Source organism: Taudactylus pleione, unplaced genomic scaffold, assembly GCF_031769625.1.
Source record: "Taudactylus pleione unplaced genomic scaffold, aTauple2 ptg000809l, whole genome shotgun sequence".
NCBI classification, from domain to species: domain Eukaryota; kingdom Metazoa; phylum Chordata; class Amphibia; order Anura; family Myobatrachidae; genus Taudactylus; species Taudactylus pleione.
The window spans coordinates 421,161-438,353 of record NW_028285211.1 but is presented as its reverse complement, the minus strand read 5'-3'; the positions used below and the strand labels follow the sequence as shown (position 1 = coordinate 438,353).

The following is a 17,193-nucleotide window of genomic DNA, read 5'->3' as shown; positions in this document are numbered from 1 at the left end:
GTCGCTGTCTCGTCATATCGATGGTGTCTATCGATATCTATCCCGCCGATCCCTACTTTGTGTTAGGCATGTGGGAGGAGCTGCAGGCAAGGCGGGGCATGTAGTGTGGGTGTGAGATAGGGAGGGTGAATATATTCATAGTTATTCCATCCTCGATGTTTGCAGAGTTCGGGACTGTCACTGGGATTCCCACAGTGCATTGCGATATGACGTCGCGGCAAGCCTCGTATCATCCCCCAATGGCCGCCGTGATCCTTCTATGCCCCGCCCCTTGCTGCCAGCTGATTGGTGCACTGGTTTCCCACCGCAGCGCTGCACTTACGTCAGACCAATGACAACGCTCCCCCTTCCCGCCCCTACTCCCCGGAAACAACCGAAGGTGACGTCACCCTCGGAGAACGGCGGCCTCGGTCCGCTTTGTCCCCTCCCCCCATCCCTGAGCGGCCGCCATCTTTCAGTGTGTTCTCCTCCTCACTGCGCCACGATACACGGAATCACCTTCTGCCGGGGACTGTCACCCCAGACTCCCCATCTGTCACCCCCCAACCCCCCCCCATAACCCACTGACCTCCTGCCCACCGCCACAATCTCACCCGAGGCCAAAGCCTGTAGAGGGGCCCCTGTAGCGCCCTCAGCACCCTGCCCGCCGTGTTACAGTGCAAACCACACGTGGACTCATGTGATGTAGCCGGGTACACAAGTGACACTAAGCCCAGTACAGACAGTTAATGCTTATTATGGCCGTGGAGGGCACCAGTGTCCATGAATCCTCCTCCCCAACATCAAACCATGAAAATGAACACAACCTCCTCTTCCTCCCCGCCGAAAGGTCGAGTAACAGAGTCTGTGTGTCTAGAATAACCCTTGTGTCCACAGGTCTGGAGGGGAGGGGGCTGGGCTGGGGTTCTGTGGGGGGGTCACAGCAGGTAATCTGTGCCATTATACTGTCATGTCTCCTCTTCCTGTGACACCCCCATATTATCTATATATCTCTCCATATTCCACTACATAGATGATGTGTATTGCTATAGAATGCTGTTTCTTGTGTGTGTCATAGTACAGGCCAGTATCATGTCATTATTGTGGGGAGTCCTACTTAGGAGCCCCCCCCCTCTTCCCCTACACCCCCCACCTTACCCCCATACAACCCTTTGGGGTGTAATCTCTATGAGATTGCATCATGTCTTGGAAGAGTGAAATGTGGTTTTGTTACCGTAACAAAGCTTTTTGATGGCGTTTGGTATATACTTGTGGTGCGGCAAAACTTGGGGGTTTTGACCTATTCTGAAAATTGTCATCTGGTCGTTCTCTATGTCAATGTTGTATCTGTGCAATGCTGTTGGTGTGAATGGTCTATTCTCTATGGTGTGGTCTAAAGTCAGGCATTTCTGAATTCAAAAAAAAAACCAAAAACTTTTTTTCTCTACCCTTCAACCCATAATTTGATGCACTTGTGTCAGTATCGGTACAGTGCCTCCATCTCCATCCTAAGGATTTGTAACTGGATGCTGTGTTTCACCATCAGTAAGGCTGCTTTGTGAAACCGAAGTCATTCCCATGAAAGAGCAGCGAAGCCGGAGGCCTGTTAGATCACTTTACTTTTGACTGGCTGACTAAAATATACTTTGCATTCAGGGACCCCCCTATATGGGCATCTGCATAGCATAACCCTTTATATTTGTCAGCTCCTGGGAGACACCAGTAGCCATAAGAAGAAGGAAAAAAAAAATATCTTATAATTATCTCTTTTCAGAGGCTTTAAACTTTTTCTTTAGCATTGTTGAAAAGCACAGAAAAAATAGTGCAATTGGGGAATACAGAATGGCTCATGTGATTTTGAAAGTCAACATACAGTAGGTTAGGGTGCCCCTGAGGGTTAGAAGCACACAGCAGTTTGTGATGTAATGTTAGTGCAATTCTTTCTGTTAATGTTAAATCTGTCCTTAGCAGCTAGCTAATTCTGCAAGGCCACAGAACAAAGGATTTATCGAGAAGGCTGATTATGTAATACTTGTAAACCTTTTTTTTTTTTGCCAAAGCAGGGACATTTGTAATATCTTAAGTAGCCATATTTGTTAATAATGTGTTGTTCAGATCTGTCTTGTGTATAAATTATATAGATATGATCTACATAACAGTTACAGCATTAGCGTTGCACAAGGAGTCTGGGAATAGCTTAATATCTTGGATATTTTTTGTTTTGGCTGTGCAAAATATTCAACAGCGCTCCGCCGTACGGAAGTGCAAATATTAAATGTAATAACATAGACGGCAAATTAAAAGTTGAGTAATAAAGTTGAATGTTATTAGGTACAGCCACATTTGTTGAGTCGTCATGTTCCCACTGAGCCTAGAGATTGCTCTATGTGAAAGACATTCTTACAGCAGCTTTCATATTGACATAAATGTTTACAAATTCTTAAAAACAAATTCTTAAAATGCTGGGGAAAAAAAAGTAAATGTTGACAGTTCAGTCGTTTTTATTTAGTGAATTGTTTCAAACTAAAATGATCTATTTCCTACAAGTGTCTGTGATGGTGGAATTTATGGTTGTAAATGAAAAGATAGTGTTACACTTTGTTTCATTACTGCATTTAAAATAGTTTCTTTTTCTATACAACGTGTGTGTGTGTGTGTGTGTGTGTGTGTGTGTGTGTGTGTGTGTGTGTATTCTCTTTAGCAAACCAGCGAGAATTTCTTTCAGTTTGACGTTCTGAAAAAATAAATCCCAACCAGTTTTGCAATGGGATTTTTAGCAGCCAAGGAGGGAACGTGTTGACGGTTGTTTATGCTTCATACATGTTTACAGTGTAATGTTAGACGAGAGTGATACGTTAGGAGGGGTTAATATGGCTCCTTTGTTTGTAAAATGGCAAACTGTGGGGGAGGGACTTTCTCTGTCCAGCAGTATTAGATCTGAACACCTCCCAGAACTCACTGCTAGGAAACCCAAGCTTTCATCTCTTATTATTTTTACGTAGCATATAAGATGGATAGCAAGCTCTTTCGCCCACTCACCCTCCATTTTAATAACTAGTGTTTGCAGCCGTGAAGCCTCGTCCCTGCCAGATGACCTTTGAACCAGATTCTCGCTTCTCCTTTCTCCTGTAATCCCTCCTCCTGAGCTGCACCTTTTTTTGTATGTTGAGCGTTTTTTGCCAACAAGACCTAACAAACATCAACATAATATCAAACCTCCCTCTTCCCGAGAGCCCCATACTCTAAGTCCTGTCCTGAACGCCCGCCTTACTTCAGATTTTTTTTTTTCTTAGCGTGTTCCATCTGAATCTGTATGATGTAACTTCAACCCCTCTCACTCATAACAGGAAAAGCAGGAACTTTACTGTAAAACTCTAATTTGTTATTACTGTGAAACTGAGGATGTGAGTATCTTTCCCCCCAACTGAAATGTCTTTTCTCAGCCAAACATCTGTGAGAAATGTTCACTTTTCCATCATAACCCAGCACATACGCAGTGACATGTCGTGTACCTTTTATTGCATGCCTGCATCATCTAGATTGAGGTTATTATACATTTTATATGGCCTAAAAAAAAATTATTCTACACCAAAACCAACATTTTTTTTTTAATTTTTGGTTGAAAATTCTGTAATTTTTTTTTTTTTTTAGAATTGTTTTACTTCTATACAGAATATGTACGTGAGTCAGCTTATCAGGGCGGTACAAATCTCGGTTACCTAACGTGTATATATTGGTCTGTGGGCACCTATCTTGGGGGTGATTTATTTAGATTGCAGGGGGCGTTAATTTTAAGGCTGCTTAAACTGCCCGCCCCAACGATATGTGTTTTGAATTCGGCTAAAAAGGAAGAAAAAAAAAATATCCCAGCTTATTGCTATATTTATCTTTAGTGCAGATGTTTTATATTTACATGCCCTATGAAGGATAGTGAGTGTAATCGTGCGTCTGAAAGCGATGGTTGTAGTTTCTGTGCTTTAACCATGTGTGAGCTGAAGGCTACATCCGCCTGGTGTAAGCGCACCCCTTTGTGAGTTATAGCAGCATGATAAATGCTGGCTGACAGCACTGTGTTTTGTATGCTGATCAGCAGCCAGTGTGTACTGCTTCATCCTCGTCACCAGCTTGTGTAAAACTTGGCGTTGCTTCGGCCGTTTAGATCTAAAGCTGCAGCTTGTCGGTGTATGGTGTCTGTGTACTCTACTCTCTCCACAGCTGTGGAAATTTTACAAAGGAACAGTTCTGCTGCAACCAATGTTGTTTTGCACTTGTGCATTTGATATCTGATTGATGATATCCAGCCTGTTTTGCTGCACATAGTCATTTACCAGGCAATCTCAGCAGTTTCATGTTGTGCAGCCTCCTAAATTGACTTTTATATTAGGTAAGAGAGGATATTTTCCCATTTCTACAGAATGTAGGTTCTGTGCAGCAAACGACTGAGTACTGCTGACTATATCAGTGATTCCGCATATTATAGGTTTCCCAAGTTATGAGTCCCTAGATGATGTGGTTATTAGCAATTATTTTTCTCAATATTTTTATTTTTATACAATCTTAGTGTTCAGGACAGCAGGGACGTTTGTTCTATATGCATTATATGGATTACTTGCTGCCAGCCGCAGAGAACTACACGTGAAAGCTACAAGTCCCCTCCGTGTCTTTAATCCCATCTTGCGTGTAAAAGCGCAGTGTTCCTGGCATTCCATCGAGACACCTCTCTGTAGACTTTGGTATACTGTAGTGCCGCTAATTAAAAGGTTTTAATATGTTCAGACAAGGCAGAACAATTTGCCTAATTTTCTATTAATTGCAAAGCTTTCCTCAGTAGTTTTCTGCTAGCGGCTTTCTAGGTTTACTCGTTAAAGTGACAACATAATTAAGTCAGCATAGGCAGCAATAGCAACAGCATTGCCAATGAATATATCCATTGCTCTTACAGAAAGTATTAAATGATGCATGCTAGATTTTGGTGAAAGTGTAATGCTGCATACACATGTAAAGATTTTCTGTCCAACCATCCAACTTGATTGGTTGGAATGAAAATCTGGTAACGTATGGGAGTAACTGATGATTAGCAATTTGCTCCTAAATGTCAGAAAACAGATGAAAATGGTTGTTCAGACAAGTTTGTTAAATGTTTGATCTAAACAATTTGTTCAAACAACAGTTTTTGTCCATTTTCCGGCATTTGGGAGCAAATTGCTGATTGTCATTTGCTTTCATACCTTACCAGATTTTCATTCCAACCAATCAACTAGTTGGATGGTTGTACAGAAAATCCTTGTGTGCTACGCAGCTTTAAGTTTATATGTAGGCAGGTCCAATTCAGGTGCTGTTGTAATGGCAGAAAACTCCAGCCTGACATGTATAAGAGGCTATTTTACTGAAATGCAGCTTTCCCAGTATATTTAAGAAAAATAAATCCCATATATACTCTAGTATTAGTTTCTAGAAGTTAATAGGGCACCACTACCCAACAATATGTTCTCCTTTCTTCATTGGCACTTTTAATTCTGCACTTAAACTTAATTATGTGCCCCCATCATTAATTTTTGTATGTTATCCACTCTGTGCTGCTCAATAGCATTGTTTTGTGAGCCTAGCACAAAGCCTTCTCTCCAAAATTGCCTAGGTGCAGTCGCACCTCAGGAAGGCAAAGATTTCATCGTTTGTATTTTCATTTGAGTTTACCTATCATAACACCAGAAAGGATGTGTTCCCGCTAGACTGTGGGCAGAGCAGGGTGCTGACACGTCCTTTCTGCACACGCCGAAGGCGCGTGTGCTCCCAAAAGGGGGTGTGGGAGGGGTGTGTCTTTGTTGTCACACTTGGAGGCGTGCCCAGCACTTATGGAGGTGCTGGGCTTCCCTCAAGCTCTCCATTCACAGTGCAAAGATGCCGTGCACCTGGCGGAGATCTGTCACATCAACTTTTCACACCCGCGGGACACTGCGGCCCACGGGTGGGAAAGACACAGGGCAGGCTGTTTTAGCAGTGCACCGCTAAAAGCGCAGGGCGTATTTTACCCCTTTAAAATTGGGCAGGGTGCAGGAACACTAATAGCTACGAGGGCAATTGAATTTCCAACGCAGTGATGTAGTTCCCAGGATGTGTGCCTTGAGCTATTGAATTGCCCACATCGCACCCTGCACTTAAGTTGGGAAATGCAGTTTACTATGACTATTTCTTGGGGCTTAGTTGTGCAAAACTGCATTTGCCGACTTAAGTGCTATACACGATGCTGCCCGAGGCACTAGTTAAGTCGTATTTGTGCTAGTACCTCAGGAGGGTACAAGCAAAAATCTTCTAGTTGCGGTTTTAAATTCAATTGTCCCCATATGTCTTTATTTTAAGTTATTGTCTCTGAATTTAGTGCTAGTGACAAAAATATTTACTTTTCAGGAAATCTAGTATATTCCAGATGATTAACGCTTGCTGTAATACCAGCCCTATTCCTCTAGGTAGCTGTGTATGGTTCAGTGTCAAATACAATGGGGGCGATTCAAATGTTCCTCGCGGCCCTTGCTGGGCAGCTATACGCATAGATGCGCTACGGAGCCATTCAATTGTTTCTCCGTTCAGACGCCCGCTAGTATTGAAAGTGGCTACAAGAACCGGGTTTAGCCGCACAAAGTGGCTAAACCCGACTAAAGAAGGGGTTAGGGCGCTCAAAACAACGGACTTTTATTTCTTCTCGCACCTCAGGAGGCTGCGAAAAGAAATATGTCCCCCCGCAGCTTTAGGCGTCCGAACGGAGCAACAATTGAATTGCTCCGTCGGGCGCCCAATCCTACAGACGCCCAACGGGGGGGGGGGGGGGGGGGTGGGCTCCAAAACAACTGGCATTGTATCTTTCTGTGTGTGTAGACTTCTGGTTGTGGTGTGTTGGCCTTGCTCTAATCTTTAGTTTGATTAGGCATACATTGGTGATATACACATGGTTTGGCATAGGAGGAGAAGTTTAATAGCAATGCAAAGTATTAGATCAGTGTTGGCTAACCTTGACACTCCAGCTGTTGTGGAACTATATATCCCATCATGCCCTGCCACAGTTTTAGCATGCCCTAATAGCAAAACTGTAGCAGTGCATGCTGGGTTATGTAGTTCCATAACAGCTGGAGTGTCAAGGTTAGCCAACACTGTATTAGATTCAAACTTAAAAGAACATTAGTCACCATTTTATAAGAGAGACTTTCTAGGCCTTGGCACAACTTGTTGAGATTTGACAGTTGCTGTTTCAAATCTCAACACATCTATCAAGTAATTTGATTGTGTATCGACTGGAAGCATCAGGGGGTGATTGTGTATTACAGTACATCCTTCTCCATGCCTGAATGTTTTCTGAACTCTTGTCTTGCACCACTATAGGGAGGACGGCGAGCTGGAAGAGGGCGAGCTTGAAGATGATGGAGGTGAGGAAGGGGGCCGCACTGAAGCAGAGCCACAGGCTCCTCCACGAGAGAAGGGGGAGAAACATCACAGTGAGTCAGATGATGAAAAGTCTCACCGCAGAATGAAAAGGAAACGCCGAAAAGAGAAAGAGAAGAGGAGAGCAAAAAAGAAAAGGAAGTCTAAGCACAAGGTATGTTAATGATGTAGTGATGCTGTATTGTTAGCAGCTGCTGTACCAGCTCTTCTGTATTTCTCAGTCACACTTTGAGCAGATAATCATAACTATGCATGAAACCAGGAGTGTGAGTTATGTATGACACATCCTCTATTGTGCATTTCAGCGTCATGCGTCTTCCAGTGAGGACTATTCAGACTATAGTGATGAGTCCGACTTTAGCCCTAATGAGAAGAGTCACCGGAAGTACCGCGAGTACAGCCCTTCATACCCACCAGTAAGTATTGCGACTGATCCAAACTCCTATTACCATTAAAACTGTTCTTCAACTGCTTATCTAAACCCCCTACCTATCTTATCACCAGTTGTTATAACAAACAGTATTCTGCTGAATACTAGAAACGGAATATCATCGGGACTTTGATTTTCATATTCATTTCTTCTTTGTTTAGCCACATCAACCGTACCCACCTCCACCGCCACACAATGTCCCACCTCCAAAGAAAGGATACCCCAAAATGGATAGCAAAAACTATGGCATGTATGATGACTATGAGAATGACCAATATGGGGAGTATGAAGGTGACGAAGGGGATGAAATGAGTAAAGAAGACTATGAATTTGCCAAGGAATTGAGCTTGTATCGAAGGGCCAAAGAGGGCAACCATCGTGCTAGAGGTGAGTATTAATGCAAATTGTACCTAATGCACCTGTATGGGATGACCGATACCCATACTCCTTTGTCATAACTGCTACTCTAGTAGGCAGGGCCTTAACTAGGGTAGTTCAACTAGTGCCAGGGCACCGCAGGGCAGGGGCGCTGTTTGGGCCTGTCAATTTCCCTGTTTATTATAATTCTCACTCGTAGCTTCCTCCACTTCCCAGCATTTCCTGGCTGCCCCTATCTCTTCCCAATGAGGCCCTGGCCCTTTTTCAGGTGCACTATCTTATGTCCCTATTTAAAAAATGGGTGGGGGGGGCGGTGCCAATGCTCTCTCTGGCACAGGGCACCAAAAAGTCTAGTTACGGGTCTGCTAGTAAGTACTGGCATTTTGGGAAGAATCTTTGCAAGCAGTAATCAATCTCTTTGATTGCAGACAGTTTTCTCATTGCAGCTTGTATAAAGGTGAACATTGGGACCGTACTAGGGACATTCATTTTCTGAGACATCCACTGTCAGAGGGTGGGACATGCTACTCATGATCTATGGAAAAAAAAACTACTCCTCCACTCATGCACGTTAGAATACAGCACATGTTCTCAAACTCGGTACTCAGGACATGGCATGTTTTCCAGGTCTCCTCACAGAATCACAAGTGAAATAATTAGCTCAACCTGTGGATCTTTTAAAATGTTTCAGTGAGTAATGAATACACCTGTGCATCTGCTGGGTGACCTGGAAAAAGTGACTTGTGTGGGGTCCTGAGGACCGAGTTAGAGAACCACTGGAAAACCACATTATACCTCCAATAAATTTGAACAAGTCGCACGTCTATTAAAAAAAAAAAAAAGTTATATACTTAGGGAAAGTATTTTTAAATTTGTACAGAACTTCAAGCATATTAACTCTTGTGCCTTACAATTCATTTCTACCAGGCATGAGAGGACGGGGTAAATTGATACGAGGACGGGGAAGAGGCATGATGCGGGGAAGAGGAGGCTTTAGGGGCAGAGGCGGTAGGGGCAGAGGATTCCCAGGGGACGATCATCTGGATGAAGAGGAGATGTATGATGAAGAAATGGAGGTGAGTGATAGGTGTATGTATATTTAAAATGTGTGTAATGTGACTGTAATTGTAGCAGGATTATAGGTGACTATCATTTTCCCCCCCCAGATTAATTTCTGTAAACCATAAGCAGTGTTACTTCTCATCCAGTGACCCCATGCCAATCAATGTAAGCGAACTTTACTAAACAGTGTGTGATTTATATTTTACATTAGTCACCTCGTACAGCCAATAGGGGGAATATGGCGCTGTACAATGGGAGCGTTAGTGTTCAGAATTACTGCTATTAAATAGTTTATTGCTGTGTATCCCAATAAAGGTAATTGTTCATCACAGTTTAGTTTTGTTAATTTGTCCATTTTTCACACTGTTCTCACTTTGGTACAGTGCCATATTCCTGCTACCGGCAAGTTTTTGAACTAGAATTTTTCCCACGGAATCCTGCGTCCTAATTAGTCTCCCTACCAAATTTGGTGACATTCTGGTTGTTGGAGCAAGCGTAGAGAGGGGCTTGGAAACTGCAGTTGGGAGTCAAAAATTATTTATTTATGATGGCTTCATGATAGTCCATCTAAGTGGCTGACAGGAGTGACTAATTGTCAGCCATTAATAGAGAGGCGGAGCTTCTTCCCCACACACTGGGCGCCTGCTGAGAGCACACTTCTCCCGGCTTTCCGCCACTGCTCCCGCACCACAGACAGACAGCTCTAGTCTCTGCATTCTGTCCGGCCAAGGGGACAGTATACCTTTCCTCCAGATAGCCGGGCTTGCTGGTAGTCTCCCCCACCGGTGGATTCATCGGTCTCACGTCTTTCCAAGAAGACTACTCTTCCAGTTCCAGGGGTAATTTCCGTGAAGGAGGCTTCTGACCGTAATTTGGAAACAACGTTAAAGTCCATCTATACGGTTGCTTGGGGTACTTTTCCATCCTGTGTTAGTAGGCTTTTGGATTAACAAGGCTACAGGACTATGGGCTGAGGAATTGGCCAAGGGTTTGCGTTCGGCAGCTCCAAGGTCAGAGCGGAGCACGTCAGGGAGTCAGCCATCTATCTTGGAGCTGATTCTAGGGTTTGGGTTGCTTTGCTCCCTGATTTCGGCTTCAGCTGTTGAGGTTCGCAGAGCACTCTGGCTCCGTTCCCGGCAGGCTGATGCTGAGTCCAAGAGGGCGGTGGAGGAGTTGCCATTCTCAGGTGATATTCTCTTCGGCCCTGAATTGGACAAATGGATTTCTCAGGCGACAAGGGGCAAGTCTACCTTTCTGCCGTCCTCCTCCTCTTCAAGTAATATGCCTAAGAGGTCTTATTCTGGAACTTCCTTTCGGGTTCCTACAAAGTTTCGAGGCCGTGCAAGAGGCTTCTCTTCCGCTTCTAGAGGAACGAGGTAGAGAGGGAGTGCCTCAGCTCCCCCTCGACGTCAGGACCCTAAGTCCGCCGACAAACCAGTGGCATGACTGACTGCCTGCCCACCTGGGGGCCCCTTCAGTGGGAACTCGTCTTTCTCGTTTCAAGGATGTGTGGATTCAAACCTGCAATGATTCCTGGGTTAGAAATCTGGTCTCTCGGGGTTGCCAGATATATTTTGCATTCCATCCTCCGCTTTGTTTCTTCACGACCGGTCTCCCATCCTAGGCAGAGAAAAGTAAGGTTTGCAGCAGCTATCTCCAAGATCCTGGAGTCAGAGATTCTTGTACCAGTTCCACTTCACCAGCGCAAGGAAGGTTCAATTCAAATCTTTGTGGTCCTAAAGCCGGGTGTCTCGGTGCGTCCTTTTTTGAACCTGAAGTCTTTGAATCTTCATTTCTACTTCAGGGTCCATAGGGGGTCCACAGGGTTGACCTTGGGGTTTAGCTGGATCTGGATCCATGGGCACCACGCAGTTAAAGCTTTGCTGCTCCCAGGATGCACTTGGGTCCGTCCTCCTCTATACCCCGCCCCGGCCACAGGCACCTCAGTTTTAGTTGGTGCCCGGCCGGAGTCGGGTCAACCTGCGCAGTGGGGCTGCATAAGCAGCCCCTAAGCTTTATTCTTTATTTAAAAAAAAAAAAAAGTTGATTTTATTATTTTATTTTTACTGTCTTCAGAGCGGCAGCATCAGACTGTCCATCTGGACGTCTACGCTGCCGCTCCAACAGCCCGCTGGCGCTGCGACGCCGGTACTGATCCGGGGATCGCAGCGGGACCCCGGAGTCAGTACTAGCGTGGCTCCGGGACCTCCCAAGGACTGCTGCCGGACTGAAGGGGCCAGGTAAGCCGCGTGCAGCGCTGTCAGCGCTGCACGCGGGGAAAATGCAGTCTTCATGCCGCCGGTCTCTGGGGACAGACCGGCGGCACTAGTAGCGGCGGGCTCCCCCTCTTCAGGAATACCCCGCGTGTCCGCTGGCCCCCGGGGTGTAAGTACCGGCGGGGAACCGGCTTCCCCGGGGGTTTAGTACTAGCAGGGGAGGCAGCCTTCCCTGCTTCAGCGCTCCTCCCCTCAGCCCAGCGCGCCTTCTCTCATGTGTGCTGGCGTCGCTGGGCTGTTCTCACTCGGCCACTCCTCCTCAGAGCTCTCCGGCGGCCATCTTCCTCAGGCAGCATCGCAGAGCTCCCAGGCAGGCTTCCAGTGGACCAGTCCCCCTGCGTACCTCTCCCCCTGCAAAGGACTGTATTCGCAGCGCTATAGCCCTCCCAGACACTGAATCTGGGAGGTTGATTGTAGCGGAAGGTGCAGTGAGTATAACTTCCTGCATGGTATGTGACTTTTTGCTAGTGCTGCTGTCTGTGCTTATTTTCTACTTACTGTCAGCTTTTTACCTATCCCTTTCCTTCTCCTATGGCCCGCAGGTGCGTGGGGGAGGGGTGTTCTTTCTGTGTACCTCACTTATATAAATCTACGTATTTGTGAGGTCCGTCACATACTGCGGTGTGCTCCTCAGTACCATATTGTGGGCTGTTTGGGTTGCATACTTGGGAGTGTGTGGGTGTTATACGCCTTACCTCGTTTCGGTGAGACACTTTTTTTGCAAAAAAGTTTGTGTCATGTCTGATGAGGGGAATGAGCGCTCCGAGGCTCCTGTGTTCTTTTCCTGCCGACGCTGTTCGGCAGGGGTTGACGGGGCAGATTTGTCTCACGACGGTCTGTGCGGGCGGTTCCAGTTGGTACCTGGACCCTCTAAAACCCCGGTGGCGCAGGATCCTCCGTGGGCAATGTTTACGCAAGTGCTGGCGTCAATCGCGGATCGACTTGCGGTCCCGACTGCGGCCCCTTCTAGGGCGTTGCCCCAGCCTACCATGCCCCGTTCCCCGAGTGTGACTCGTCTGGTGCAGTCTCCTCCCGGGTCTCAGACTGTGGGTCCTTATGCGGGTTTGCCGGTATACGTGCAAACCCCCACGGTGTCGCAGCAGTCGATGGTACCTTTTCAGGGGTATCCTCAGGCAGTACCCCCGCCTTGGGTGGATGTCCTCTCCAGCTCTGTTCAGAGTCTGGCGGCTTCGTCATCGGCTTTTCAACATATGTTGCACAGTGATTTGCCCCCACGGGCGTCCAAGCGTTCCGTTCCGGCTTCACTGGCGGCTCAGTTCACGGACACGGACGTGTCTTCGGATGACGGGGAGATCCATGAAGACTCTGACTCGGATGCCGGGGCCCAGGAGATGGAGGCTAAGTCTTCCATTAATGTGCTGGCATTGGTTAGGGCGGTGCGGGCCATCCTTCACATTGAGGAGGATGTGCCTGCCCCCAGGTCAAAATACCCAAATTTTAAAAAGGCCAAGGTAGCTTCGACGGTTTTTCCCCTGTCCGATCAATTGACGGATCATATGGCAGGGGCCTGGCAGTTGCCCAGCAAGAGGTTCCAACCGCAGAAGCGGTTGGCTTCGAACTATCCGTTTCCGGAGGCTCATTGCAGGAAGTGGGAAACTCCACCAGCGGTGGATTCCCACGTTACCCGCTTAATTAAAAGCGCTACGCTGCCTTTGCCGTCGATCTCTTCCCTGAAGGATCCCACGGACAGGAAGGTGAAGACTTGTTTGAAGTCTATCTACTCTCTCTCGGGGGCGGTGGCCCGTCCGTCCATGGCCATCTCTTGGGTGGCTAAGGCCATCGAGAGCTGGGCCAATGCTTTGGAGGATACCTTTTCGGAAGATGCTCCGGAGATCCAGAGAGCGTTGATAGGTCAAATGAGGGATGCGGCTTCCTACATTGGGGAAGCATCGTTGGACGCAAGCCTGCTAACCTCTCTGGTGTCGGCTGCAGCTGTGTCGGCGCGTCGGTCCTTGTGGCTGAGGTCTTGGAGAGCTGACGCTGACTCTAAAAAGGGCCTGGAGGCCTTACCTTTTAATGGGGAGTTGCTTTTTGGTCCAGACTTGGACAAAATTGTGGACACTCTGGCTAAGTCTAAATCAGCCTTCCTCCCTTCGGCTTCTGCTCCTACCAAAAAAAGCTCTGCTTTTCGGTCCTTTCGGGTTCAGGGCAAGGCAAAAGGTCAGTCCTTCCCGAGGCAGTCGACGACCAAGGCCGCTTCTAAGCCCAAGAAGCAGCCCTGGAGTGCCAGGCGCCCTTCTTCCAAGCAGGAAGATAAACCTTCTGCCTGATGGGACGGGCCTCCCTCTGGGGGACCCCAGAGTGGGAGGCCGACTTCTTCTATTTGCCCAGTGCTGGCACAATACCACCACGGATGCCTGGGTTCGAGAAGTGGTCTCCCAGGGGTACGCCCTGTCTTTTCGGCACAGACCGCCCCACCGGTTTTTCTGCACGAGTCCTTCTCAGGATACGACCAAGTCTTTACAGATTCAGGAAGCTATAGAGTCCTTGCTGACAGCAGGGGTCATTGTTCCCGTTCCTCAATTACAACGAGGGACGGGGTTCTATTCTTCTCTGTTTCTGGTGCGGAAACCCAATGGTTCTCATCGCCCTATCCTCAACTTGAAGTCTCTGAACAAATTCCTCAGAGTTCCCAAGTTCAGGATGGAAACGTTACGTTCCATCATTCTGGCGATGGAACCGGGGGATTACATGGTGTCCCTGGATATCCAGGACGCCTACCTCCATGTTCCGATAGCACCTTCGCACCAGCGGTATCTGAGGTTCGCTATCCTTCAACACCATTACCAGTTCCGGGCGCTACCCTTTGGTCTCTCCACGGCACCGAGGGTGTTCACAAAGATTATGGCGGTCATGGCCGCACATCTTCGGAACCAGAATGTACGGCTACTACCGTATCTGGACGACCTCCTGTTGCTGGCGAGTTCCCCGGAGGTACTGCTTCATCATCTCCACTTGACGGTCGCTTGCCTGCAAGAGCACGGGTGGCTGATAAATTGGAAAAAGTCCTCCCTGATTCCATCTCAGCGGATGGTTCATTTGGGAGCCCTGCTGGATTCTCGGCAGCAAAGGATCTTCCTGACCCCGGAGAAGGTCTCATCCCTGCAGCTGAGGATACACAGTTGCCTGAGCAGTTGCCGCCTGTCAGTCCATTCAGCTATGAGGGTTTTGGGCTCCATGGTGTCAACATTCGACATGGTGGAATTTGCTCAGTTCCATTCCCGGCCTCTGCAGGGGCTGATTCTATCGGAATGGAACGGGTTACCTCACCGGATCCGCTCTCAGTTGCTGGTGTTGTCCCCGGAGGTTCGGCAGTCTTTGGCTTGGTGGCTTCAGACAGCTCATCTGGTCGAGGGGCGTCCCTTTTGGATCCCGGACTGGGTCCTGCTCACGACGGATGCCAGTCTTCGGGGTTGGGGGGCAGTGACCGGCTCGTTGTCACTTCAGGGTCGTTGGTCTGCGGAAGAAGCTCTTCTTCCCATCAACATTCTGGAACTGCGGGCGGTTTATCGGGCCCTGCAGTCGTCCGGTCCCGCTCTTTACGGACGGGCGGTTCAGGTGCAGTCCGACAACGCCACCTCGGTGGCGTATATCAACCACCAAGGAGGAACTCGAAGTCGGGCAGCAATGTCGGAGGTGTCTCGCATCCTTGCTTGGGCGGAGTGTCACATTCCAGCGATCTCGGCAGTCTTCATTCCCGGAGTCCTCAATTGGGAGGCGGACTTCCTCAGCCGTCACGACGTGCATCCCGGGGAATGGTCGCTTCACCCAGAGGTGTTTCAGCTACTCGTGGACAGGTGGGGGCTGCCGGAGCTGGACTTGATGGCCTCCCGTCACAATCACAAGTTACCCGTTTATGGGTCAAGGACAAGAGACGCAGGCGCCAGTCTGGTAGACGCGCTGTCGGTGAAATGGCCGTTTCACCTGGCGTATCTGTTTCCTCCGATATCCTTACTTCCTCGGGTTCTGCGGAAATTCAAGCAGGACGGCGGCACGCTCGTGCTGGTTGCTCCGGCGTGGCCCAGATGTCCTTGGTACTCCGATCTGAGGTGTCTCTCCATCGACGCTCCGTACCTTCTTCCTCAGCGTTGGGACCTGTTGTCTCAAGGGCCCTGCCTTTACCCGGACCTGGGTCGGCTGTCTTTGACGGCGTGGCTCTTGAGACAGCCGTCTTGAGGTCTAGGGGTTTCTCCAGTTCAGTCATTGGTACCATGCTTAGGGCACGCAAGCCTGCCTCCGCACGGATTTACCACAGGGTGTGGCGCACTTACTTTCAGTGGTGTGAATTCAGAAACTATGATCCTCAGGTGGTCCGGGTTTCCAGAATCTTGGAGTTCCTTCAATCAGGTTTAGACCTCGGCTTACGCCTGGCCTCTCTGAAGGTTCATGTGTCTGCTTTGTCCGTGTGGTTTCAGCGATGGATTGCTACACTACCGGATGTTCACACCTTTTTCCAGGGTGTTCTCAGGATACAGCCTCCCTTCGTGCCTCCTGTGGCTCCTTGGGACTTGGCGGTGGTGCTACGGGTCTTGCAGGGTCATCCTTTTGAGCCTCTTGAGGTGGTGGACCTCAAGTGGCTGACGTTCAAGACCGTTTTTCTCCTAGCAATTGCTTCTGCCAGGAGGGTGTCAGAGTTGGGGGCGCTTTCCTGTCGCCCTCCTTTTCTGATTTTTCATCAGGACAGAGCGGTGCTCCGCACTCGTCCTGAGTTTTTGCCCAAAGTGGTCTCGAAGTTCCACGTTAATCAGGAACTTGTTGTGCCAGCTTTTCAGTCGCCTGATCTTTCAGCTGGTGAGGCTTCCTTAGATGTAGTCCGGGCACTTAGAATCTATGTGGATCGGACTGCTTCGGTTAGGAAGTCGGATTCTTTGTTTGTCCTCTTCGGTTTTCACAAGAGGGGTTGGCCTGCCAACAAGCAAACGTTAGTCCGTTGGCTTCGTTCCGTTATTTGTGAGGCTTATGCACAGGAGGGTTTACCTGTGCCAGCCTCTGTTAAGGCTCATTCCACTCGTTCTGTGGGTCCCTCTTGGGCTGCTAGACGTGGCGCCTCCGCTGTTCAGCTGTGTAAGGCGGCCACTTGGTCTTCAATTCAAACGTTTTTGAGGTTCTATGCGTTTGACACCTTCGCCTCTCAGGATGCATCCTTCGGGCGCCGGGTACTCCTTTCAGCACAGGAGCGTCCCCGCCCTTAATTGAACTGCTTTGGGACATCCCCAAGGTCAACCCTGTGGACCCCTATGGACCCTGAAGTAGAAAACAAGAGATATGGTAAGAACTTACCTTTGTTATCTCTGTTTCTACGAAGTCCATAGGGTTCACAGGGCGCCTGCCCTGACGCACCTGGCTTCAAATGGGCTGTGTGGCTGGTCACCGGTTTTCCGTCTCCCATTTCTGTGAGTATGGTTTCTTGTGTGTTCCAGTCTTCCTTCTCTCTGTTTAGTCTCCTCCTCCGGCCTTAGCTGCTTACCAACTGAGGTGCCTGTGGCCGGGGCGGGGTATAGAGGAGGACGGACCCAAGTGCATCCTGGGAGCAGCAAAGCTTTAACTGCGTGGTGCCCATGGATCCAGATCCAGCTATACCCCAAGGTCAACCCTGTGGACCCTATGGACTTCGTA

At 48.4% G+C, this 17,193-nt stretch overlaps 1 protein-coding gene across 2 annotated transcripts in view; it reads left to right on the top strand.

The window, feature by feature from the left end:
• Positions 1–266: 266 nt before the first annotated feature.
• Positions 267–17,193, top strand: part of ZC3H4 (zinc finger CCCH-type containing 4) — a 73,408-nt gene continuing 56,481 nt past the window's right edge. The window contains exons 1-5 of one of the 2 annotated variants that reach the window (XM_088458098.1): positions 267–829; positions 7,351–7,564; positions 7,716–7,826; positions 8,002–8,227; positions 9,146–9,294. In XM_088458098.1, the coding sequence (XP_088314224.1) occupies positions 729–829; positions 7,351–7,564; positions 7,716–7,826; positions 8,002–8,227; positions 9,146–9,294 (801 nt within the window). In that variant the 5' untranslated portion in view covers positions 267–728. Of the gene's footprint in view, positions 830–3,157; positions 3,384–7,350; positions 7,565–7,715; positions 7,827–8,001; positions 8,228–9,145; positions 9,295–17,193 lie in introns of those variants that run through there. The other variant, XM_088458099.1, reaches the window with a different exon arrangement.